The 26,412-nt window shown below is 45.7% G+C and overlaps 1 protein-coding gene across 2 annotated transcripts in view; it reads left to right on the forward strand.

Moving 5' to 3' along the window:
• Positions 1-26,412, forward strand: part of LOC147748027 (cytochrome P450 2D15-like) — a 513,923-nt gene that overhangs the window by 196,089 nt on the left and 291,422 nt on the right. For both annotated transcript variants that reach the window (XM_086958015.1, XM_086958006.1), the window contains exons 2-3: positions 16,387-16,558; positions 24,640-24,792. In XM_086958015.1, coding sequence (XP_086814141.1) covers positions 16,387-16,558; positions 24,640-24,792 — 325 coding nt within the window. The remainder of the gene's footprint in view (positions 1-16,386; positions 16,559-24,639; positions 24,793-26,412) is intronic.

The following is a 26,412-nucleotide window of genomic DNA, read 5'->3' on the forward strand; positions in this document are numbered from 1 at the left end:
AAGAATCATGATAGAAAGGAAAATGGAGACTTTGTTTGGTGACAATTTTGTACAGTAAGTCTTTGTCTTCATGATTTCGGCTGCTTAGTCTGAGTAAAGTATGCGCCAGTGAACGGACACTTCCCAGCAACCGCTTCACCCAAGCGTCCGTCTTGGGCTTAATTAGCCACTGGTAGGTTGAGGTCAGGCACAATGTCTCAAGTCTGTTTTGGATAAGATCGCAGCTGCGATTTGTACTCTTCTTTGGGTAAAAGTTCTGGAAGGGGTGAAATAGAGTCTGTCGTTTCAGTGTCTTTAAAGTCTGATGGTTTAGTGTCTCTGGTCTCGGGATCAGCAACAGCGTCCGAAGGAGTTGGTCCGTAGAAGGGCTAGCAGTGGCTCACATGGAGCCATCCTTTTCGTCCTTCGACTTTGACGGCGGTCCTCGTTGTGAGCAGTACCAGCTTGGGAGACGTCCACCTTCTTTCCAGAGGGCTGGTTTGGTCAAAGTTTCGTTTGAGCACCCATTGGCCAGGCTGAAGGGAGTGCTCGTCGGGCGTGGTCTTGTCTGGAAAAGCTGCAGCCACCTGTGAACGGCAAGAACGTAGTGCAGACATCAAGAAGCCAAGTAATCTGTCAGTACATTTGCGTCAATATCAGTTAGCTTTTTAGGAGATGGGACACCCCAGATATTTGGAGGTCTCCCATATGTGATTTCATAGGGTGACAGGCCTGTCCGAGAATGTGCCACCATTCGCATGTAGAACAGGGCAACTGGAAGAGCTGTCACCCAGTCGATTTGCTTGTCAGCACATATTTTTGCCAACTTGGTTTTTAATGTGTGGTTGTGTCGCTCCACCAGGCCTGCTAGTTGGGGATGTCTAACACAGTGAAATTTCCAGGTATAACCTAACAGTAGGGAAACTGCTTCCATTAATTTAGAGGAGAAGGGTTGTCCATTGTCAGAGTAGATGACTCTGGGCAACCCATATCTGGGGAAACATTCCCTCACCAATTGTTTAGCTGTCATTTGGGCACCATAGTCTGGGACAGGGTAAGCTTCAGTCCATCGGGTTAAGGTACAGACTACTACGAGGACATACTTGCATCCTCGACATCTTTCCATTTGGATATAATCCATTTGGAGGACTTCAAAGGGATGATCTGGAGGATGGAACCCTCCTTGTTCAACTGATACACTTTTCCCGGGATTGAACTGACAGCAAATCATACAGGTTCGTACTTTTTGTTTGGCTGCTGCACGCAGATGCTTGTTGTGCCATATCAAATTCAGACTGTCTAACATTCCTTTTTCTCCTAGTTGGGCAGGACCATGGGCAGGTTCTATCATTACTGGAACCATTACGTCAGGGAGAAACCATTTGGACTTGTCTTTTGTTACCCAACCTTGATCTGTGTGTGAACCTCCCTCTTCCTCCCATTTTCTCTTTTCGGTCTCTGTGGCTTGGTTTTGGATGTCTACTACATCTTTGGTGGGATCGATAACTGGACAGATAGTTCTAGTGATGGTTTCAGTGCTTAGTGTTCCTGTCTGAGCAGCATATTTAGCTGTGGCGTCCGCCAGAGCATTGCCTCTAGTGATAGTCTATGACTTTGGTATGTGCTTTGCATTTTAGTATAGCTACTTCTGTGGGTCTGTGTACTGCTTCTAGTAGCTGGAGGATAAGATCTCTATGTTGGATCTTTGTTCCATGAGAGGTTAGAAAACCTCTCTCCCTCCACAAAATACCAAAATTGTGGACTACCCCAAATGCGTACTGTGAATCGGTGTAGATGTTGACTCATTTTCCTTTAGACCACTCACATGCTTGTGTGAGAGCTATTAGCTCTGCTGCTTGTGCTGAATGTACGGATATCCTAGCTGCTAAGAGGACTGTTTTTCTGTAGTGACAGCATAGGCCGCTGAAAGTTCGCCTCATTGGAGGCACATACAGGAACCGTCTACAAACAGTGTGTGTTCTGGTGTACTTAGAGGGACATCTGTAAGGTCAGACAGGGGTTTTGTGACTAGTTCGACTACCTCTAAGCAGTTTTGAATCTGATTGTCAACTGGAATAGTAGGCAGTAATGTAGCTGGGTTGAGGATATTGCATCTTTTGATGATGATGTGGGGTTGGAACAGAGTGACTTCATAACCTGTGAGGCGGGCTATGGTCAAGTGTTGTGTTTGTGTCCTATTCAAGAGTAGTTCTACTGCATGTGGAACTTGTACTTCAAGAGAGTGTCCTAGTACTATGGAATCACTTTGTCGTATTGCTAGAGCTGTAGCTGCGACAGATTTCAAACAGGCAGGGAAACCTTGTGCAACAGGGTCAAGAGTGCTAGAAAAATAAGCACAGGGACGATGTTTGTTGGCTTGTGTTTGTGTGAGTACTGACAATTCTGTACCTTCCCGTTCTGTGACAAAGAGGACAAAAGGTTTGGCATAATCGGGTGTAGCTAGGACGGGTGCAGAGAATAATGCTTGTTTAAGGGTGTCAAAAGCAAAGGTATGATCAGGTGTCCATGGCAATGGGGAAGAGGTCGTGGTCGTTAGCTGTATCAGGGGTTTAGCCAAGTATGCAAATTGGGGAATCCATTGTCTACAGTTGGACGTGAGGCCAATAAAGGCACAGACTTCTTTCTGTGTCTTAGGGACAGGAATGTTAAAAATTAGTTGAATTCTTTCAGGTGTGAGTGCCCTACCCTCCTTTGACAGCAGGTGTCCTAGGTAGGCCACCTGCTGTAAACACAATTGTAATTTCGAGGGTGACACCTTGTGGCCATGTTGTGCAAGGAACATTAGGACAATTCGTGATGCTTGTTCTCATTCTGGTTCAGAGCGTGCGGTGATCAGTAGGTCATCGTCATATTGTAACAATGTTGTATTTGAGGGCATAACAATGTCGTCTAACTGTCTTTTAAGTGCCTGACTGTAGATACTGGGACTTTCTGTGTACCCTTGAGGAGCTCTTGTGAAACAGAAGCTACGACCTTGTAGTGAGAATCCGAATAGGTACTGACTGTCTTGGTGAATGGGTACACTAAAGTAAGCGTTCTTCAGGTCGATTACAGTAAAGTGTGTGGCTTCAGGATCTATAGCTGTTAGCAGAGAACTGATGTCAGAGACCACAGGGTATTGTGGGACCACACACTTGATTAGTTCGCGTACGTCGACTACTATTCTGTAAAACGGTGGTGCACCGTCATCTGTTTTCTTTCTTACTGGTAAGACTGGCGAATTCCATATGTTGGAAGGTACTTCTCTGACTACTCCTTTCTGTATTAAGTCATCGATAATATGGATGAGGGCTTGTTCTGCATCTGGAGGTAACTTGTATTGTTGGACACAAGGTAGGACGACACCTTCTTTTAATGTGACCATGTGTGGTGTGATGTCCATGAACCCTACGTCAGTTGGATCTGTAGCCCATAATGTAGCAGGAATGTCTCTTAGTCTGATGTATAATTCTCGTGTGGTGAAATGACCTTTGAAATCTCGGAGGAATACTCGTATTCCTTCCGGGGAACAGCATATCACAGCACCCAGTTCCTTTAACGTCTGGATGGCGAGTAAGTTTTCGGGACATGACTTAGTAAGTACCAAATCAGTTGATGTTGTGAGAGGACCAACTTGAAGTGATACTGGTTCAGAAACTTTGTTGATGACTGGTGTACCTGAAAAACCCAAGGAAATACTATTCGAGCCAGAGAGGGGTACCTTGGGAACTTAGTTGTGCTGTACTGTCATCCTACTGGCCCCGGTGTCTATTAGAAATTTTGTTTCCTTACCTAAGAGCTTAGCATTTACAAAGGGACCCTTTTGGTCAACCGGGACCGGGATCAGTGGACGACTGTCGTCTTCCTCCCAGCTGTCTCATGAAATTGAGGGGAATTCAGGATAGGATGACACTGGGTACTGATAGAGTTGGGTGGCAGGTTTAGTATCAGTCAGAGGAGCTGATGTGGGAACAGAGGGTCGTGGAGATAGTTACGGGGTTGGGTCTTCCCAGTGGCAATATTATGTTGTAATACTGGACAGTCGCGCACAAAGTGACCTGGCTTTTTACAATAATTGCAAGTAACTTTTTGTTGTGACATTTGAGATTGCTTAGGGGTCTGTTGGATTGTATTAGTCTGTGCTACCAATACCTTCATTTTAGTATCCTTTGTTCTTTTCTTTTCTTGTTCTTGTTCATCTCTAATCCTATTTTGGTGATATTGGAGCATCTGAAGTGCTTGTGAAGGGGAGCTTCGGATAGCTGTGTTTGTAACAATACAGAAGTCAGTAAAACTCCGATAGCCGTGTCGTAATTTTACAGAAATCATAGCAGCGTTACTGTGTCAAAATCATACAGAAGTCATGACAGGAAGAAGCGTGACTGTGTCTTTAATCATGAGGAAGTCACGGCAGAAGCAGAGCATTGAGAAATAACCCTAGGCTGGTTCCTTAGATAAGAGAGAGAGAGAAAGGAGAACTGGTCGTTGACAGGATGTCTTGTGTCGTATCTTTCAGCAAATGGGGGCTCTTCTTCTCGGAATTGGTTGTCGTGGTTTAGCAAAACGGGGCCTATTTCTCGGAATCGGCCCAATAATGGGGAAATGGTCACAAATGGGGGTCTTGTTCTCGGAATCGGCTTCACCATAGGAATGTACAGTTTGAGTGAGGAAGCTGTTTCTCGGAATCACCCTAACCATACGAATGTATCTTTGAATTTTAGAGGAAGGAGAGTGCGTGTGCAACTTTGTGTGATCGGGTTTGCTCGTGTTCTCGTTTGCTTCTTTTCCGGCATGATGGGCTCAGGACGTGACTGAGAGGGTGTATGATGGGACATAAACTACGAAAAATAATCTTTTTCTACAGGCAACAACTCACTAGTGACTAGCGAAGAGGTCTTCTTTGAATTCCTACGGCTTTGTCAGTTTGTGTTGTGACCAGTATTGATGAAGTTTTTTGTTGTCTTTTTTCTCTTTTATGTTCTGATTGTACCAGATGAACTTGATTGATTTTAAGAAAATGATAAATAATTATGAGAAATATTTGAGATAAATACTCTAGCAAATGAGATTGATGTGTATGTTTAGCTTTGTTTCAAACTAAATGTTGATTACTGGCTAAGTGGTGGCTCTGAGTATTATTGAGCCTTATCCGCACTATCACAGGCATCGCCTCCAGTGCAGATTTATCAGCCCAGCTTTGAATATCTTGTCAAATTGCGTCCTGCAGGCCGTGCCCCCAGGCCGCAGCCACTCACCTCTTCTCCAGTCCCACGGGGCCCGGTCTTCACGTCGTCCCCCTCGACTAAGGCAACAACCGGCACTCCAGTTTCAGCCAGCCAGCAGCTAGGAGACAAAGCGCCGAGGCAGGATGTTTTTTTTCACAGTTCAACCGCCTCCCAAATCATGGCCTCACAGTGCCCTACCTGCACACAGCAGGCCTTCCCTACCTGGCCCTACCCGAATCTGTCACTCCCAGCTGCTCCTCCGAACTCGCCTTCAGGACCGCAAGCAGCTCAGGAGCAAGGCATCGAGAGGAACATACTCTCGGGTTGGTCTTGTTGCTCGGGCGTCAGGATTATGTAGGATGGGTGTCTGGGGCTCTGGAGCCTCACACTATTGTGGCCATCTTGGAGCCAGGCAAGCTCCACCCCCTTAATCATCTGCGGCTGCCCACAGCCCCCGCAAGGGAACACCCTAAACGGGCAGCCCGTTAGTGCCATTTGGACCCCACCCCCACTACTAATGTGGGACTCTAGGATGAGTCCCCTTAGCAGACACGCCAGGCGCGTCACTTCTGGCGCTCTCAGGAAGTGGGGAGTTATTTATGCCTCCCCCAGCCATATTGGTGTCCTCTTTGCGCCGGACACGCTGTCCAGTCATGTCAGGGTCGTCGTTGTGCCGTCTTGATTCATCAGGGTTTTTAAGGTGAGTCAGGGTTGATCGTGTCGTCCCTGCCTCATGCTCAATGTATCTTCAGCTACTGAAGTTTTAGGCTGTACTAGGTATTAGCCGTGGTGGCGGGGCGCGAGAGACCCTGGTGGTGACCCCAATGTTATGGGTGATTGGCGAGTAGTTGTACGTGGTCGACTTTCTCAAGGCCCCTTCTGTGCATGCAGCACTCACGAGTGCATTGCTCACTCAGTCAGAAATGCTTTTAGTGCAGAAATTGTCTCTGGTTCGGGTGGCAGTGGCTTGCTGCGGTGAGTGTGTGCCATTTGAGGTTGTTTTGTCTCGCCCCCTGAGGTTGTGTTGCGGTGCTGAACGCCTCTGATATTGCCAGGCTTTGGTAGCCGGGGTAGTCTGCTGCTCCCCCCCTTTCCTAATCTAGGAACCCGGCGGTGAGGGGGGGTGGAGCAGATTGGTTGCCGCACGATCTTTGTGGCCAGATGCCTCATGCCCTTACCCCTACTGTAGTGTCGCTTGGGTGGGATTTTGTTTTACGGTGGTGGAACACAGGCCCATTCCGGGGGGCCTGGAACACATCGGGTCCCGACTTCGGTGGCACAAGGGCTTGGCGTGTGAATTATTTCGCCCTCGCACCCACCTCCTAGAATACATAAGGTTGTTTTTTCAATGACACGTATGCCCCACATTCTGTTTGGCACAGCTGGAGGGAGTGGCCCAATTGTCAATTGTGGTCTTTCTATGCTTCGCACACTGGTCTTGCTCTTGATTGTTTTAGCTATTGGCCAAGGCTTGTTTCGTTAGCCGATTCCAAAAGGGCAGATGTGTGGATGTTCATTTGGGAAAGTGTTTGTGCGGAGCACACAGCAGAGACTGCGGGGCCTTGGGACAACCAGTAAGGGGCTAGTGTGGGTTGAGTCGGGAGCGATATGTCCTGAGCTCCTAGGCCTGCGATGTGTTAGGGGCGCCGTTGCGTGCCGGTAGCATTTTTGACTGCTGATTTGCTGCTAGTATAAGGGTCCGGTCGGAAAGATGGTGCCGTCGTTAGAGCGGGAGAATTTGGCGGGTCTTGCGTGTTTCAACAAGTGTGACCTTGGGCAAGTCAACATATTCCACACTGGAGTGTTCAGTGAAACTGCGACCGCTAATGCACACATCCCCCAGGGTTTAAATCTCACCCCTTCTGCCTCGGTGGTGCACGTAGGGATGACCTCGTCAGCTCCAGAGGTGTTGGAAGTGGGGTGCGGGTGCTGTGGCCCGAACAAGGATGTGCCTGTCTTTGAATCTGTGGTCCAAACAGTTCCTTCAGATTGTTTTCCCTGCTCCAGTTATGTTTTTAACTTTCAACTAAATGGTAATAGATGTCCATCTCTGAAGGGGGAGATGATTATGCCCAGTAGTCACATCTGTGTAGCGTCAAACCGCGTAGGAATGGAAGTATTATGTAGCTGGTCGCCCGTCCATGAGCACCTGGGAGTCATCCAATCGAATTATTTCAAACACTTAAATGTTTGTACACATGTTTTGTAATGGGCCCAAAGCAAGTGTCGTTCTGCTGGCTCCGCAGGGAATGACAGCGTTGTCAACGCTTTTGGCGGCTAGGTTTCCCTGTAGTGGGGGTGGGGCTTATTGCACAGCACCCCCGAGTGGAGGAGTCATGTGGTAGACGCTGCCTCCCTTGTGTGAGGACGCGCATGGTAGGTTGCTCAGGTCGCCATTTAGAAGGGGTTATTAAGATGACCAAGTTGCGGGGGCCCATCCCCGATCGGCCATGACGGAGTAGTTGGAGATGTTCCACCCCCCCCCCCCCCCCACCCCATTCGGAGTTGGAGAACTGGTGCAAGGGTGAATCTCAGTAGTAGCAGGGCATCAACGGTGCGATCCGCCGCAATGGTTATGCTGCCGACAAGCATGGAACGCTGGGGCTCGGTGTGCATCGTTGTGTTTTCCCCGTATTATCAGGCTAGGGTGGATATTTGGCCTCCGGCAGGAGCGCCCAGCCCCTGTTAAAATCTTGGTCAGGCTTGGCCTTGGCATCAGCCTGGTAGACAGTGGGCTGGGGCGGGGCACAGCGCAATGAGGCTGGTACGGTGATTATTGGAATGGTTTTGGATGTTTGGATGTGTTTAGCATATGGGGTAAGGGCTCATCTGGGCTCTGCAGCTCTTTGCGCCGGAGCTACTCCCAGGCTTTCGCTGGCTCCAAGAGTGGTAGCCTGGATGCCGTCTGTGTCTACGTTTTCATAGATTAATTCAGAGGTACAAAAAGATTGGTTTGCTTGGCCATAACTGGGCTCATGGGCCGCCTCTGCTACACAGTCACTGGGAAGTTGTTAGGAGGGAGTGCCCTTTCAGCTTTGGGGTGAGGTAGCCGAGATGCCGTGTACCTGTGTCCGTGTTGGGTGCAGTGGGCAGGCTCCATCGCTAAGTGGTGGGGTGTTGCTCTCCAGGTCTGCCCCATCCTGCCTTGGTTCTTGGTGTGCTGGTTGGCCCTGCCAGGTAGCAGCTGAGGCCCTCTTAAAATATTTTGTATAGATGGTGTGTCGCCCTCTTAGTAACATCGGCCCTAACTCCTGCATAGGATGAGCTACGTGCCATGCCCTGGGTCTGGATACTCTCGAACCTGGCGTTGGGGCCAACTGTGTAGTCCCCGGAACTCATCGAATAAGCATCCACGGTGTAGGGTGGTGCTCTTCATTTGCGACGTTCCTTCCCTCGCCCTAGCATATCCTTGGTGGAGGTTAGAGCAGCAGATATCCTCTTGCCGTTTCCTTTTCCGGTGTTTTAAAGCCACACTGCGGGTTGCGGAATACATGATTTTACATTAATTTAAATCACAAGGTTTTGACCGGCTCAGTTCTCTGGGTCAAGCTGTGTGGCAGGCGAACGTGCTGGCCTGTAGCGGGTTGCCTGGCCGGGAAGCGGCTCACAGATAGAGCGGGTTTATGTTGTATTATATGTAAGTGAGGGTTGCGAGGCTGACCGATGCAGCAACCGCTCGCATGCTCTTGCTGGAGCCCCCAAGTTGTACCGCTCCTTCATTGCCTTGGTTTGTATCCAGCCTTTGGGACTTGGGACTATAGCACAGATACGTTGAAAGCTAGGGTCCAGTAATACACAAATTTCTCATTTTCTCATGAGCACTTCACAACACCGAGTTTAGCCTCACATGGAGCAACAGCATTTTGCAGGCAGTACCTACTGGTGCTTCAGTTACAACTTGCCAGTGCAGATAATTTTCAGTAATGATGGAGCGCTACATGTGTGGACATTCCTGCGTGAAAATACATAAACATTAGTCCCCTGTATGGAATGCAGACAGGAATTTAGTTGTTAGCGGGTCAGGGCACCCAATGCAGGGGTCCGGGCTATAGCCATGTTCACAGGTCATTCCCGGCAAGCTCACCTAGCTTTCCATTCTTTTGAGTTCGATCACCATAAAGTTGAGTATCAATAAACACATGTTATGGGGAGGTACTTTCGTTCTAACCATCCCGGGAGCCTCATGAAAGGTGTGCTTTCTTTCAACAGCCTGGAAATAGTTTAGCGGCATGCTTGCAAACTGTGCCCCAGTGTCAAAACACGACAAACTACCTGACTTGGTTTGTGAAGGGATGTCCCTTGATTAGTTTATTTGTTGGAAAGGGGATTATAGATGTAAATAATTTCTTAAAGGTGCATGGAATGTGTTAGTGAGGGCTCTACACGCCAATTGTATGCTAATTTTGAGGAGATTCATATGTAATCCCAGAGGCCAATGGGTAGACGCTGGCCTCCCGTGGCTAAGGATTATGGGATTGCGGCACATCTGGGGTGAAAAAATGGCATTTGCATGTTCTAGCCTTGCTGGACAATGACAGTTATCGTTAATTATCTGGCGGGCCATCAAACGCGCGATTGGGCTATTATCGGTGCCGCTATGTTTGCAGGTTTGCAGTTGATTATTGGTGTGTTAAACCAATTTGTACTGCCAGGGTGCCACAAAGTAGGAAGGCCACTTGGGGGCAGTGTTCCCCACTTTGGCTGTACATGAATGAATAATTCCTTAATTCACTAATACCGATAATGGGCATTGCTCCATCCTTCTCAGCAAGGTAGACCAAAGCGGTTTGATATGTCCTTTGACTTTGATCAGTGAGTCATTCAATGCTTTGCTTTCAAAGAACTATTCTCGCCAATTTTAATTCAGTAATTTGGATGGCGCAGAGGTCTCAAATCCATCAAAATTTCTTTGACGATCTGGTGACTCGCATTTAGGGGATGTCCATGGTTCTTTGCGCGGCTAATAATGTTTCCAGTACACAAAGACACCCATTGCTCAAGGCCTCATGCTCCTATTGCTTCAGCGTTGGGCTGGTCATACCATATTGGGGGCCAGTCACTTACGTATAAACCGTCGGTTGGCTACGTTAGAAAGACATTTCTCACACCTGAGATTATCTGGAACCCCTATAGCTGAGAAATTCGGAGGAGATGGACAGACCACTGCCTCCAGGGGGTGGTTGCCCACTGTTGCAACAAGTGGATAGGGCATGGGTGCATGTAGCACAGGTGTTAATGGTGCAGGATAAATATTTTTTTACTCTAGGAAACTGGGATCTCATGACCAGGTTCTGTCTTTTGGCCGTCGGTTACCAGCCCAATGGTGGGAAAGTACAATTTTACATTTACTCTGTGCTGTGTTATGCTAAGTGCTGTTCCTACCAGCAACTACGGGGTTGTGCTAACTGCACTGTAGGACTGTGGCCCGATTGACCTAGTGAGTTATGTAATTCCTTTGATGTCATGATGAGGTTTGGTAGCACAGGGTAATAGGGGCAGATAGAACTTAGTCTCTCTTGGATGGATGATACGAAGGGTAATTAAAGTAACCTGGTAGTGTCTGCTGTAGTGTGCCACTGTGGGAGGGTGGTGGGCACATTACATTTACACTGCCTCAGGGATAAGCCAAAGTCTCTGTCTAGTAACCTAGGGGGTGGGCAGGTGTAAGTGTGCACTCCCTTCTCCTGACTAGAGAAGTGGGTTCAGCCAGAATTAGGTGCATACCCTAGCCAACCAGAAACTCCAATTTCAACATTGGTAGAGAATGCCTAGGAGCTGTTTGTAGTCCATTCGCTACCGCCCCACAGGGCAAATGTTTTAGGCCACAAGGTTGTGGTTGGCTCTTGTATGGGAGCCTGATGAAGAGCTAAGGCCAGGGTAGGATGGCTCGTGCTTTCGCAACACTGTTGAGTCACAGTCACAAGCGGATTGTATCAGGGTGAACTGGCTGTGGGTCAGGAAGCGCCAAGGCATCAGTAGCACTGAGCGGCTTATAGCCAGAGGTGGTATCCGATGCAAGGGGCATTTGCTAGATTAGAACCCTACTCAGAGGTACCACCTTAAGTACTTGGAGATCTGTTGGCACTGCCTTTCAATGGAAGCCATTGTCTGGTGGGCTGCTCTGAGCAGAGTATTTGCAGGCGTAAGTAACAGTATTCGCTACCAGTTCAAATGTGCATCTCTCACTAATTTACTCAGATAACTGGGACAGGAAGTAAGGTGGGCTGGATAACTCTTGCTTCTACCAGCATTGGCATATCTTGTCAGGAGTGATTGTCAAAGGGATTGCACTTCAGCCAGATAATGCTAGCACCCATCCACACCAAGCCTATTGTTTATGGTCACCCTGGGCCGCATTTACACAGCCCAGTAGTAGGCCCTTGTGGTTGCCAGTGCCATGAATTACTAAATTGAACTAAACAGGAGGCATGCCCGTGCATTATACCAGCAATGTTTGAGGAGAGCTAGACTCCAGCCATGGTCAAGAGGTAGGTTTAAGTAGTTGGAGTGGCACTCCTTTTTGACATGGGGTTAAATGCCACACAAGGGCATCGCCGCATTGCGGCCAGAGCACGGCCATTGGCTGGTTCCCAGGGGACAGCAAGTGTAGGCAAGGCGCTTTCAAAACCTGGCACCAGAACACAAGGTAGTCAGGGCCAACTGGTCTGTTGGGTGACTTGTGTAGGCACCGTGTAGTTGTCACCCCACAAAGGGGTGAGTTATCTCCACTAGTGGGCACAATACATATAGTGTGTCTCTGGCCTTACAGCTGTGTGGAGCCGTGCTAATTTAGAGGTACGCCCAGGTAAAATGTGTGTATTTAAGGTTTGAAGTTGAGCTCAAAGGCCTGCCCGGTTACCTATGGTAGTTTCGCTTGGTGGTGACGCTGTCAGCCAACATAGCTTGCTGACGTCCCAAGAAATGGGGAAACAAGGTGTCAAGCACAAAAGGCTACTATATAAAAGAACATTTGCCGTGTCCAGTGATGAAAAATTATTAAAATTTAATGGAGCAGGTAATTTTCCCCCGGTGGGGGGACCCAAGGGTGGTCAGTGTGAACGCCCCTGCCCCCCTTTTTGGGAATGCTCTAGGATGTGAAAGATGCAACAATTTGATCCGTGCCAAAGTAAACCAAGGTTCTTATGCTCAGATGCACAACATACAACTGTTCACTCCAGCTTCACTGAAGGTAGCCTGTTAGCAGAGGTATAGAACGGGACATCTAGCGCCAGGGAGCGGACGTTGCACGGGCGACACAGCAGATAGTCTGCTGTCAGACGAGGGTGCGATCAAAATCTTGCAGCGCAAGTTAGCCAGGTGACATGCGTCAGTTGGTTAGGCCAGCAGATAATGCCATATGCTCATGTGCAGCTTGATCTTCTGAAGACCCATCTGTTTCCAGTGTAGTGATCGTTCGGTGCTTCTTCTTGTTCTGTACTGCGCCGGGATGCCCCTGGGTAACTGAGCGCATTATAAATTTTATATAATATAATAATATAATCTTGTGGGAGGCAATATTCAGTGGAATAACAAAGTACTAGGTCATTAGCTGGGTTGAGCATTAAGAGTCACAGCTGGTTAGCAGGTATGTGTATATCTGTGATTGAGCTTTAGTTAAGCCTGGTAGGTGGCGTAAGTTGTCACTCCACTTGGTTGCTGTGCAATAGCATGCACTATACAAACAGTCTTGTTCGCCAGGGTTTATTATTCAAAAGGTCTGTGCACAAGTCTAGTCAACTTCAACAAAGTAGGTGCACTCTGCTCCCAGGGCAGGTTACGGGTCGCTTCAGTGATGCACGAAATGCCCCCTCCGCATAGCCAAAGTCTATAGGCTGGTTGTGGAAGCTGTCTTCTAAGCATGTGTGCTACTGTTCCATAAATTGGGGAAGCAGGTGTTGGGAAGCACGAAAGGCTAGAAGGATTGCAACTACAGGTTGCAGGAGGTGGGAGCCACATCAGCTTGAAGGAATATAGCGATTTTTAAGAGTGAGCTCCCTCCTGGGAGGCCATCACATTCTTGCAGGTCATGAGAGGTACTGGTACATTCCCAGAGAAGAATAAACTGCTCCATGAGCAAGTTCGCAGAGCAAGGGGCTTTTGCTTCATCAGGCATGGCTATGCCGGGCGAACACCAAAGGTTATTTTGACAAAGTTTGGGTGCACTTGGCACAGGTGGGCCTGGGTCTGTTCCTACTGGACATGAATGAGGCCTGGGAAATTGCAGGTTGCAGTGAGAAAGGAACTGTTTTGGTGAGGGGGCTCTTTAGGCGACAGTGGGCGCATCCAGAGCTTTGGCGGCATTACAAGGCGTTCTGGAAGCATATGGGTCCAAAAGGGTACCTCTGCAAGAGCACAATAGGGGTACCAGATCCAAATCCCGGGAGCCTCAGTGGAGAGGCCTGGGATAATTACGTTGGCGCCCCGTTAGTCCTTCGGGTGGTTGTGGGCCTGAACAACCGGGGGCTTGCCTTGCTACGCTCCGCCCTAAAAGGGGTGTGAGTAATAAGGGACCAATGTGTCATGTGATCCAGTAAGGGGATCACCCCATAAGGGTAGCGCTGATTGTATTCTCCACAGTGCTTGGCTCATCAAGCGGGCCGGCAGCATAGATTGGTACAGCTGCCTGCCCTTGGATCACTGGTAAGATAACCCACCATATTGCATACTTTTGTATAGAATAAACCTGCAGCAATATTTTTCCCAAACAAAAGTTGTGTTGTGTATTTATTTATGCATGCATAGTCTGTTGTGGTGTGGGTGGTGTGTGTTGCCAATAATGGGAGTATGCGGCTGCCCGTGGCCCCGTTAGTGCAATTTGGGCATTTCCCCACCCCCACTACTAATGTGGGACTCTAGGAGGAGTCCTCTTACCTGACGCGCCAGGCACGTCACTTAGGGCGCTTCGAGGTGGTAGGGAGTTATTTATGCCCCCCCGACCATCTGTGCCCCCTCTTTGCGTCGAACACGCTGTCTCCCCCCCTACCGCTTACCCTGCATGGGGTTGGCAGGCGAAGTACATAGAACGTAGTAATGTTTTCTTTTGTTGTAGCAGGCGGAGTTACAGGGCGATCTGGAAGCATAAGGGGACAGAAGGGTACCTCTACAAGAGCACCATAGGGGTGCCAGAGCCAAATCCCAGTAGCCTCTGGGGAGAGGCGTGGAATAATTACGTCAGCGCCCCGTTAGTGCTTCGGGCGGTTGTGGGCCTGAACATCTGGGGGCTTGCCTTGCTACGCTACGCCCTGAAAGGGCATGAGTAATAAGGGACCAATGTGTCAAGTGATCAGGTAAGGGGATCACCCCCATAAGGGTAGTGCTGATTGGATTCTCAACAGTGCTTAGCTCATCAGGCGGGCAGGGCAGCATAGGTTGGTACAGCTGTCTGCCCTTGGATCTCCCATAAGATAACCCGCCATATTGCATACTTTTGTATGGAATAAAACTGCAGCAATTCTTTCCCCAAACAAAAGTTGTGTTGTGTATTTATTTATGCATGTATACTCTGTTGTGGTGTGGTTGGGGTGTGTTGCCAATAATGGGACTAAAGAATTGATCACAGTGCATTCAGAGTGAGGGAAATACGAGGACACACATATCAAACTCTGAAAAGCCACTAGGGGGTGGCTCTTCAAAATTTCAGCTTTCCATATTCTGTAATTCTATTTCCAGAGCCCTCACATTGTCAAAATCTTTAGGAATGAGGAGGAATGATCATACTTATGACTTTGCAAGAAGTGATATCACTTGACCTTTGATACTGAGGTCATCCCAGAAAGTCACATCAGTAAAATGATAAAAGGCTTGAAATAACTTAGATCAAGTTAACACCAAAACATCCCTGAAACGAGCAAGCAAGTGAGAATTACACTGAATGGATAATATGCACAGCTGTCCAGATGACCCATGGGTAAGGCTGTATGTGAGATACATGTTCTTATGTGCAGAGAAACTGCTATGAGGAAAGTAGTTGTTTTTGAATTCGTATTTTTCAGACTTTGTTTTTGTGTGTTTTTAGATAGTTTCATAATATCTGCCTCATGAAGATGGAATGGTGGAGGTTGAGATTCGTCTGCTTCTATTGGATCTGGAAGAGAGGCAGGAATAGGCGGGTCAGACAGAAGACTGTCACCCACCATTCCGCTCCTTCACTCTGGGCGTGACCTGTTAATACAGTGCAAGCGAGTGCGTCCTCTTATGATGAAGTAATAGTAGTCTAACAATTGTTGTGTTTCCACTTTTATTGGACATGAGCAGTGAAAATGTATCAGACCATAAAGCGATTGCTGGCCCATTCAAAATTGTCTGGGGGAATAAAATATGTGAGGTGATCGTGAGCATTAGGGCTAGGATGAATGGTCAACTGCTGATTTTTTTATTACAAACCTCAGCCTTACGTGCCCGATCCTGGGATGAGTTAAATAGATCATAATGCCAAAGAGGGTAAATGTGTCTAGTTTGGTGCTCATCCCATTTCATGGTACCCATAGCTTTTTATGCCCAATGAGTTAAACATGCTTTATCAGTGGCACTTGGTATACTATAAGCGTGATGTGAGGCTTGAGTCTTTGCATAAACTTCAAATGGTTGCCTTTTATAAAATGAAAAGGCCATGCAGTGACCCAATCAGCTGAAGTAGAGGGTGGACAGGGGGCGGGAAGGGCTCTACTCTCCACTTCTCCACTGAGTGTCCTAATGAATGACTGTCTGGTAGCTGAACCATACTGTGCCCTAGGGGATTTGTGGATATTGAACATTTTTAGCATTTGAAGAGCATTTTGTGAGAACTGTATTAACAACAATACATTTTCCTAATTTGCTCAACTATACGGAATGCAAGTTCGTTCAAATTTCTCAATATTCTATAATTTATATTTATGAAATACTTTACTATTTATACATGGAAGCTCTTTCATGTTAGAGTTATGAGTATGTGCTGTGGTTTGTGTATTTAGTTGAGCTTGGCACTCTTCTGGCATTCTCATAATGGAAGCTGGTGCAACCCTATTGGGTGATGCATAGTAAAACAGTGCTATACCTTTTGGTTTAATATAGTCATGTGAGTAAGAGTCTGTGGCACTTCTGAAAGGCACCCCATCATTGGGTCTTTATTCCGTGTGTCCCTCTAGTGAACCTAATACATGTTTGCAAAGATCTCATGATCTACTTTCAATTTTCCTTCCAGCTAAATAAGAAGTTTGGGAATGTCTTCAGCTTCCAAATGGGTTGGATTAACCTGGTGGTTGTGAACGGGTTTGATGCTGTCAAGGAGGCTCTTGTCGCCAAATCTGAGGACACTGCGGATCGCCCACCCATGCCACTTCTGGAGAATCTGGGATTCAAAAAGGATTGTGAGGGTGAGTATGAATGAAGAAGAGGACCATGTGCTTTTTAAGTATATTACAGATCAGGGGTGGGGAAGTTCAGTAATGCTACATTGCCCTCAAGATCATAGCACTTGCTAAAAAAGCTGCATTGCAAAGGTAGTTATTCTTAATGAATAAATCAATCAAAAGAGAAAGCTCACGCCTGTGGATGGCCCCTCAATCCTCACGTCCAAGATACTCAAAGAGCGCTCACATGTTATTGGAGTGCATGACAAGGCAATTCAATGAATTGTGGAAGTATATGCCGTATTGAAAAAGAGTATTTAAAATTACTCATCTAGAAGGAACTGTTTGTTTTGCACAACACAATGCTCAAGCTTTAACCACTATCTCATGAAATGTTGCTTATATTTGTATAACAATTTTTGCTCGTATGGACAAAGTACACTAAGTTAAATTCTCCCTGGAGAAGGCTTTTTTTCTGAAATGGAGTGGGAATTATAAGAGAATTTAGAATAGAAGGCAATAATAGAATTAAAATAATTGGAATATGTACAATGAAACTGCAAACATAAACATACTTGAAAATATAGAAATTAAAACAGAGTTGATCATTTTTAGTGTACCTCTACCAAGACAAATGTTGTTGGGTGTATCAAGTTTGAGGGAATAAACCATGCAAATGTCCCACCTCAATGAATACCCAAGAGCCAAGCTTGCTTTACTTGCTTACTTTGGTATTCATGTTTTCTGTCACTCACATGGATTGAAGGACAAGGGCCTGCACCCATCAACCGGCCTTGGCCATCAACCTTATGCTCTCTTTTCCACCCTTTGTGGTAATATAAACGAATTCGAGTAATCTATGCCCATTCAAGCGAAGTACTTGTTCTCTACAGTAGGATTTTTGAGTTACCCCTTGTAGTTACTTGAGCACGCTACACATGGATTCCTCAAGGGGTAGGGTAAGATCCCTTCTTCTGTTTCTGGCTTGCCGCTGGTCAAACCGGGCATAAGGGAAGCAACATTCACATCAGTTAAAGAGAACACATTCAGGGGCACCCATATGCACGTAAACAATGCCTGGATACATAGGGAAATTACACAGGAAGTTAAAGAGAATTCACATTGTAAAGTTACATAGGATGATGTGTATGGTTAAAAAAATTCAAATATCTGATGGTACTTCATTCTTTTTCAGCCAAATTGAAACGTGGCATTTTACTTAGATATTTATCCATGACCGTGTCCAAATCATCCCAAAAACGTAATAAACTACAGGTGCTACAGAGTCAGGAATAATCCAGTGTATTGCTGTATTGCTTTAATACAACATATCTTGCATTATTAACTGATTTATTTCAGTAGTATTTCCCCATAAACACTACAACTATAAAAAACCATCCGTTATACTATTACAGTACTCTTTAAAACATTGCTACAGTTTAAGAAAAGCTCCAAAAAATGTAGTTAATCAATAACCTGTTCACCCAGGGTGAGTTTAACAATAAATGTAATGTATCTTTATATGTTTCTAGTGAACATAAAAAAAATATGTGTCTTATAAATGTCTCTTGAAAATACAGAAATCGGGGACAAAAAACAGCACGTGAATCATATCCTGAATAATACAGCCCAATTCATGAAACAAAATTGCGCTCGCAAAGGGCCAGATTCTGAGAATCTGGCCCTTTGCGAGTGCGATTTTTGCATTTGGGATTCATCATCCCAAATGCAAAAATCGCTATTTGCGAAATCGCATATTTGCGAGGAATTGGATTTAAGGAATCTCTAATAGAGATTCCTTAAATGCAATTCATCACCCAATTTGAAATTGCGAATTCGCAATATTTGGTCGCAATTTACTACGAAATCTGACTTCGTGGTAAATTGCGAAAAAAGAGTAAAAAGCACTTTAGTGCATTTTTTTCTTTTGCATGTTACACACACACATGTCCTTTGGACATGTGTGTGCGCAACACCTGTTTGAATTTGCATTTAAGGGGTGCTACAGGGTGTCCTTTGGACACCCCTGGCACCCTTTAAAACGCTATCTTATTTGCGATTAGCAAATTGCTAATTGCAAATAAAGAATACTCCCCATTCATTCCTATGGGCCTTTAGGCCCATAGGAATGAATGGGGAGTTATTCCTTATTTGCGATTAGCAATTTGCTAATCGCAAATAAGGAATGTGTAGGAATCGCATTTAATTTTGCGATTCCTACATGAATCCCGTTTTGCGAGTCTGTAATAGCGATTCCTTATGAATCGCTATTACAGACTCGCAAAATGGGTCTTTGATGAATCTACCTGAATGTCACAAAATTGACCCCAGAGGGGAGAATTGGTTGCATCTCTTTCGATCCACTCATTATCTCCTATTGCAAGTAAACCATATTTAAACTTAATAACAACCTTTAATCAAATTGGTAAATGTTGGCTTTCAGGTAAAATTGCATTTGATCCAAATTTTAAAGATAATTTTAGTCCAAAGACTGTAATCTGCTTGTAAGCCTTTTATGCATGTTCATGTCTTCAACCCAAAACTCCATGTTAAGTTTTTTAGTGGGAAACACTTTTCTGCTTTTAATTCACAGTGACTTCAACCCCTTCCATGCTGATGATGCCCCCCCAGCCATCATGCATCATGGTGGGCGTGTGCTGATGACAGCTGGGGGCTGTCATGAACCCGCCCACTCATTAAAACGCCCGCACAGGCGCAGAATCGCGGCCGCGCCCAAGGGGTTAAACATCCTGTAAGGGTTTTAGAAAACATATAGTTAGTACTCATATTCTGAGCGAATTCTCATCAAATTACTTTTTTAATGAGTTTAGTAAACAACCAAAAAACATAATGGATAACCTGACAATAAGCACAACATATTCTTCCTGTTAAACATAACTTGATACAATCATTTGGATAGAACTAGAAATAAGGCCAAGTTAGTGTTTCCAAAGTGGGGATTCCACAAAGGTATATTTGATTCAGTAGAAGAGGATGAGGCCTTCAGCTACCTGGGCAGTGTCATAGACAAGCAGGGTGGCACAGGCACGGATGTTGTGGCAAGAATCGACAAAGCAAGGACTACCTTTATTCATCTAGAGAAGATCTGTACCTCCCAGAACCTAACTCTGCTAACTAAGGGCCTCATTAGGATTGCAGTTAATCCGCATCCTCCGGGCCGGCGGAAGCCACTGCCGGCCCGGAGGATGCAGATTAACTGCTGCGGACAGAAAAAAAAACCCCGCCAGATTAGGATGGCTGGGTGATCTTTTTTCCGTCCGCTTCGGAAAAGCTCTAACATGGCTGGCGGTGTCTATCAGACACCGCCAGCCATATTAGGATGGCGGCGGTCCTATGCCTTTCCACGGCGGCATTTCCACCGTGGAAAGACATACAGACTTTTCTTTGGGGCCCGTTGTGGGCCCCCAGGGGTGAAAGGGGGGTGGGGGTGCACATGGGGGGTACCTATGGTACTCCCCTGCCACTGCGTGCCAGGGTGGCGGTCACATCCTAATCTGCACGGAGGGACCGCCACTGCCCCTGCGAACGGTCCCTACTACTCTGGGGTGGCGGACGGACGCAGGTCCGTCCGCCATCCTAATGAGGCCCCAAGTTCAGACATTTTAACACCAATATAAAATCAGGTCCTTGTGTATAGAGCAGAAACTTGGAGGACAACAGTGTCCACTACCAAAAAAAGTCCAGACCATTGTCAGCACCTGCCTGAGGAAAATCTCTAAATCCGCTGGCCAGATGCTATCAGCAACAACGACCTATGGTAGCAGGCTTAACAACTCCCTGTGCAAGTCCGCATCAAACACCTCCAGGCAAGCGCAGACCTGGAATCCTCAAGGGAAAAGGAAAAAAGGAAGGCCAAGAAACTCCTGAAGCCGTTGCCTGAAGGCTGACTGCAAGGAGATATGCTACACCTAAAGTCAGTTTGAAAGAATAGCTCAAGAGAGAGGTGGCTGAAGAGACTTGTTTCATGACCTACATATAACCCAGGACGGATAGTAGGCATAAGTAAGTATATTTATTAATGTAACTTAGTGACTGTGCTTCAATAGCGTATAATGCAGCCAAAGGTATTTTTTGCAGTAGAGGCCTTAACTAATAATTACACATCTCTTTTACCCTGAGTTTTAAAAGATTGATGTTATCCAAAACCTGTTGATTTAGTTCAAAGTTGGTTCATTGTAAGATCCTTTTTGCGTAGGCGGTAGGCATAGCCTGCAATTCTGCCACTAAGCATTTGTGTGGATCTTCCCGCGGACCCTTCTCAGAAGGCTTCCATTCCTGAGGTCAGCTCTGCAATCGAGGCAGCCAGCGCAGTACTCCGCATCGCATGTTAGAGTTGAAGTTTCAGCATTTTTGAAGAGGCACAGATTCCGGCAGGAGTGATGTATGTGAACTCACAATGGCTCAGCACAGTCGGCATTGGATAACGAAGCAGCAGAGCAAACTAGAGCAATTATTTAACAACGGATACACAAAGTATCCACGGGTCTAACAAACAAACCAGCAACTACCTTTGAGAAACGTAAACAAACAGATTGTATACCTCAATGAGGGATTACCAGTCTAAGTACGGATACCCATCAGTCATTGTCCGATACGGCCCTAGTCATCATCTGGGCCTCCTTCAGTTCTTCCCATAGTGGCTCATAAAAGATGTGATTTAGGACCAGGTTGACATGTCTTACATCTAATTATGAGACAAGGGGTCACCTCATAGATGGAAAATGATGGTGTTCAGTGATGGGTAAAGATGAAAAAAAGATTGCACTGCGTGAAAGGTGTTTGAGAGTAGGTGACTTAAGATTGGGTAAGTGAGAGAAAAACACTTTTATTCGGTCGCCCAACTTGCACAAGATTAAAAAGCTGAGGGAGAAGAACTTTGTTTTTAGAAAGTTTCATCAAGATTCATTAAATGGCACTAAGGTTATTAGTTGCATATTACTTCAAAGTGGTGCCCGTCACTGTGCTATGTGTGTATATAATATAAAATGAAAAAAACAAAGGTTAAAAGTTGATCATAGGTATGAAAACATTATTTATTCTTTTTTTACAAACCAAACCTTAAATGACACAAGCATTAGACTTATGCACTACCTTTTTATAACTAGCGCTATTCCATACACATTGTTTTCAGCTTGATAACAACACAACAATAACTACAACTCGCCACACTAACATGCACTGCTTACCCTTTCAAATTTCTTCACTAATACCACCTGCAGTCATATTATTTACAACAACTCTTATGGCATCTCAAATTCCATCAGGACTGGACTGTCTGTTGCAGGCACCAGGCGTTTCCCCGGTAGGCTGCAAGGGAGGGGGCCGGTTTTAGGCCCTTGGGGGCCGTTTTTGTTACCGGTGGCCAACAGTATAGGCCCCCTGTAAGAGAAACAGACGAAATCTGCCGTATCAAACCACTTAACCGCACCGCCCTTCTCACCCCCAGGAGGGCCGAGCTGTTGTCAGGTCCGGTTTAGTTTTCCAGTCCGGCCCTGAATACCATTGTTTATGAGGACACAGTGCATGGGACAGTGGTGAGTTATAGTTAAATATTTGTACATGGTGCTGGGCGGACTCAGCAGGTACTATTGCCCTGGGCTGAGTTCTTTGTTGTGTGTTTGAAGAGAGCTCAGATATGCGCTCTAAGGTTTAGAGCCCCACTACGGGTCCTATGATGAGCAGGGGCAGCATTCAGTCTGGATGTCAGGAAGCAAAGAAGCTGTGCTGTAGGTTCTTATGCAGTATGCCCTATCCAGGCGCCTCTTTACTGGGTTCAGCTTCATACCCTGTAAAACTGGGTCTGGTGATTTTGTACCTGTAATTTCAGGTCCACCAACACTGGACCATTCACAGTATGGCAGAGCGGAATCCCTATGTGATACCTCTGTGGAGGGAAAACTGAAATGAGAAATGATTGTGAGAATTGATCTTTGATCACTGATTTCTGCAGGTTCTCCCCCACATTCCAGTCACTTTTCCCCAGATATATTCCACCAGTTTTAACTAGTGAAATATGGCCATGAAAAAGCCCCAAGGATTTAGTGTTACAATTTAATTGAATTGAATTAAGTTCTTGTATAGCGCAACTGCCACCCTACGGGTATCCTGGCGCTCAGACTTAAATAAACCAACCTAAACATAGACTGGAATGACTGCGGTGACAGGGCTGGGGATCTGTCCTAGGGAAGAGCCAAGTGTTCAGGCTCTTTCTGAACTCAGCCAAAGAATTGGCTTGTCTGATATTTTGGGGCAGCTCGTTCCAAAAGTGAGTGACTGCCACACTGAAAGCCCCCCCCCCCATCCTGGAGCGCCTAACTCTGGTAGTCGTCAGCAAATTAGCGCTGGAGGAGGGCAGCCGCCTCTTGGGATTGTATCAGCTGAACTTCTCTTGCAGTGGAACAGGACCAGAGTTGTGTATTGCTCTGTAAGCAATACAGAGTGATTTAAAATGAACCCTTTCCTTAATAGGCAACCAGAGAAGGTCTCTCAAAGCCAAAGTTGTGGAGGACCAGCGTTGCCTATTTAACACCATCTTTGCCGCCATAGACTGGACTCTCTGCAACCCTTGAAAGATGTATTGCGGTGCTCCCAGATACAGGGAGTTGCAGTAGTCCAGCCTACTCAGCACAATATTCCTCGCTACAAGGGAGCACAAGTCTTTAGGGAGTAGCGGAAGGATCTGTCGTAGCATGCACATTAAAAAAAGGCGCACGCTAACAGTTTTGTTGGCCTGCGACTCCATTTGGAGGTTGTTGTCTACCAGAACTCCCAGATTGTGCACCGTTTTGACTTGGACTAGAGGCTCCTCCTCAGGAGTGAGCCTGAACTCAAGAGGTAAATGTTGGGACATTTTGGCCGTGGGGCAGTATACCACCTCCGTTTTCCCCCCATTGAATTGTAAAGAGTTTCTCCTAAACCATCCAGCAGTCTGACGCATGCACTTCTGGAACGTATCCATGGATACTGCTTGCTACCCCTCCAGGGGAAACACCAGTTGAGTGTTGTCAGTGTAGTCCATGCCAAAAGATTTAATAATGGGGAACAGGGGCTGTAAATAGATATTAAAAAGAATGGGACTGATCGCAGAGCCCTAGGGTACCCCGTGATGTACTGGAGACTTACTGGAGGTAAAAGGTGTCATAGTCACCATCTGTTGTCTTCCTGATAGGTAGGACTGTAGCCATTGTAAGGCCCGTCCTGTCACCCCTATCCTCTCCAGTCTTTCCACCAGTACTGCATGGCTCACCGTATCGAATGCGGCTGACATATCTAGTAGTGCTAGGATAGTATCATTACCATTGTCAGCACGCATTCGTAGGTTGTCTAATACGGTAGCCAAAGCGGTCTCAGTACCGTTCCCTGGGCGAAACCCAAAATACATCTCATAACACTGACTTGGGCAGAAACAGTTTTTTTCCATCAGCATTTGGATACAATGTAAAGTAGTATGTGAGTGTTGGCTGCCAAAAACATTCTTACTTGGTATAAAGAATAAAAGATCTGGATGCTCCTAGAAATAGTGCTGTATTTGAAGCAATTCTTGACCCCCCACCGTGGACCTGCTTCTAGAATATTGTTAGGTAAATGCCACTCAAAAAAGTGAACGTAGTTGAGTAACAACTAACACTATTTTATTACCTTAAATGGCCAGAATTTGTGTCCTGATTAGAGGCCTCCAATATGTCAAAGAAGGACAAGCCCTTCAGAAGCTTCAGGTTTCTTATAAGCAACCAAAAGGTTCATGCCCTAGTACATTTCTTGTTTTTTTAAACTTATCAATGTAGTTTGCCTGATGAATTAAAGTATGATCCATTCTGTGTCCTCAAATGCATTTTCATTGGGGAAGATGGAGGAATTGGAACAATGTGAAAGTAATAACTTTAGGGAGGTTTTTGAAAAAAAATATGAAAATGCTACTCTGAGGTTTGAACCAATTTATGAGTCTAAGCCATGACCTAAACCTATTTGTAACGAATTTCGTTTTCTCTGTTTTGCCTTTGGATAACCTTCTGTGAGCAACCTCCAGTGAGCCTTGCTGAGCAGCAGTGCAAGAACCCTAACTCGTCTTCATTGAAACTCTGCAGGTATCGTACTGGCAAGGTATGGACGGGGATGGAAGGACATTAGGAGGTTCATAATCTCCACTCTGAGGAACTTTGGTCTGGGAAAGAAGACTCTGGAAGAGCGGGTGAGCCAGGAGGCCATCTGTCTCTGTGAAGCCTTTGAAACCCAAGATGGTAAGTCATGCTTCCAAAATGCGTCGACTTTCAGGAAAACTCATTATGTTCCTATTTCCTGTTTGGTCTGAAGCCAGGATTGCACTAAGCATTCTTGGGATTTACCAGTTCTTTAGGGGTGAGTTGCATAGTTTAAGAAATATTCATTCTGAATGGGAATGTGTCAGCCTTCAGCATAGCACAACTGGTTGCTGCTGCCTTCAGCTCTTGATAACTGCTGTATTGAATGTTCAATACAGACACTAAGCAATACAGCCTTGTTCGTGTTTCTGTGGACTAAATTAATGATAAACGACCTATTGGAGGATTTTCAGGGCATAGTGGGTGTTTGTATATGCCTATTGTTGCATGAAAGCTGGCTGGAGTATGAGGCATAGGAGTAGTGGTTGGGCAAATGAGAGTCAGACACCAAACATATGATGGAGAGGCCTGGGACATAAGCTGTACATATCCATAGACTAGGGCTGTGCAGTGGCAGATGAACCTGGGCAACATATTAGGCTGTGTGTGGCATACATGTCTGTACTAGGACATTCGATAAGTCGGCATCTCTGGCGGGTTGTGAGCCAATTTTGGTGAGTCGGTAAAGTCTGAACAATAAATAAAGATGCCTTTAAATTCTGCATTATCTTGTCACATTTGCTGTTGCTTCAAAGACAAATTTCAAACGTAAGGCTATGTCTTATGGCAACTTGCTGCTTATGTTTTGCTTACTATTTTAACATGGGATTGGTGTTTCCTTTTCTATCTATGCCTGCAAAATGAGAGGGGTTTTTAAATTGAAAATATAACAATGTTGCTGGAGTGCAGTGAATGTGAATGGAAAACCTTAGATTATTATTTGTTTGCAACACACAACAAAATGTAAATACCTTAAATGAACTGTATGCATTCAGCAGTTAGGAAAGCAAAACGTAAGCGATTTTTTTTGTATTTCTGAAGTGTGCTAGAAACAAATTTCAATACGACCAAAACATAGCAAGACACTTTACTGGTGATACACAAATGATAAATATTCACAGAAACCCGATTTCTGTACATTATTATTTGAGTGAAATATACTATATATTTTATCAGTAAAACTGTATCTCTGTGCAAAGTTAGTGGCCATTTCAATGGAAAATATGCTGTCTGTAAATGATAATGTGCTACCACACAATGCTTTAGTTACATTCAAAAATTGCACCACCTCATGTCCATTAAAGGAAGGTAAGTTGCGAAGGTTTATAGTTATTAAAAAGTGTGTTGTGATTCTAAAATGTTTGAAAACCACTGCAATAGGTAACCCCGGGCAACATTATAGGCATATAGGACTGTGAATGGGCATATGGAACGCTACCTTGGCATTTGATGACTGATTCTGTGTAGTGGGGTGGGGGTCGGGGTGGGGTGTGTGTGTGTGTGGGTGTGTCAGCGTGTGTGTGTCAGCACTTTGTTTATGATGGTTGAGCCTTAGTTTAGTAGGCAGTGCATATGAGGCTCGCCCAGGTATTTGTCGGTGACATTATTTAAGTATTAATTATTTAAAAAAATTATAAGCCATTGTTATTTGTAATATCAATACATCTAAGTCACGTAAATACAACACATATTGCATTACAAATGCTATAGGTGTCACAT

The sequence above is a fragment of the Lissotriton vulgaris genome, chromosome 1_1 (genome assembly GCF_964263255.1).
Source record: "Lissotriton vulgaris chromosome 1_1, aLisVul1.2, whole genome shotgun sequence".
In the NCBI taxonomy this organism is placed as follows: domain Eukaryota; kingdom Metazoa; phylum Chordata; class Amphibia; order Caudata; family Salamandridae; genus Lissotriton; species Lissotriton vulgaris.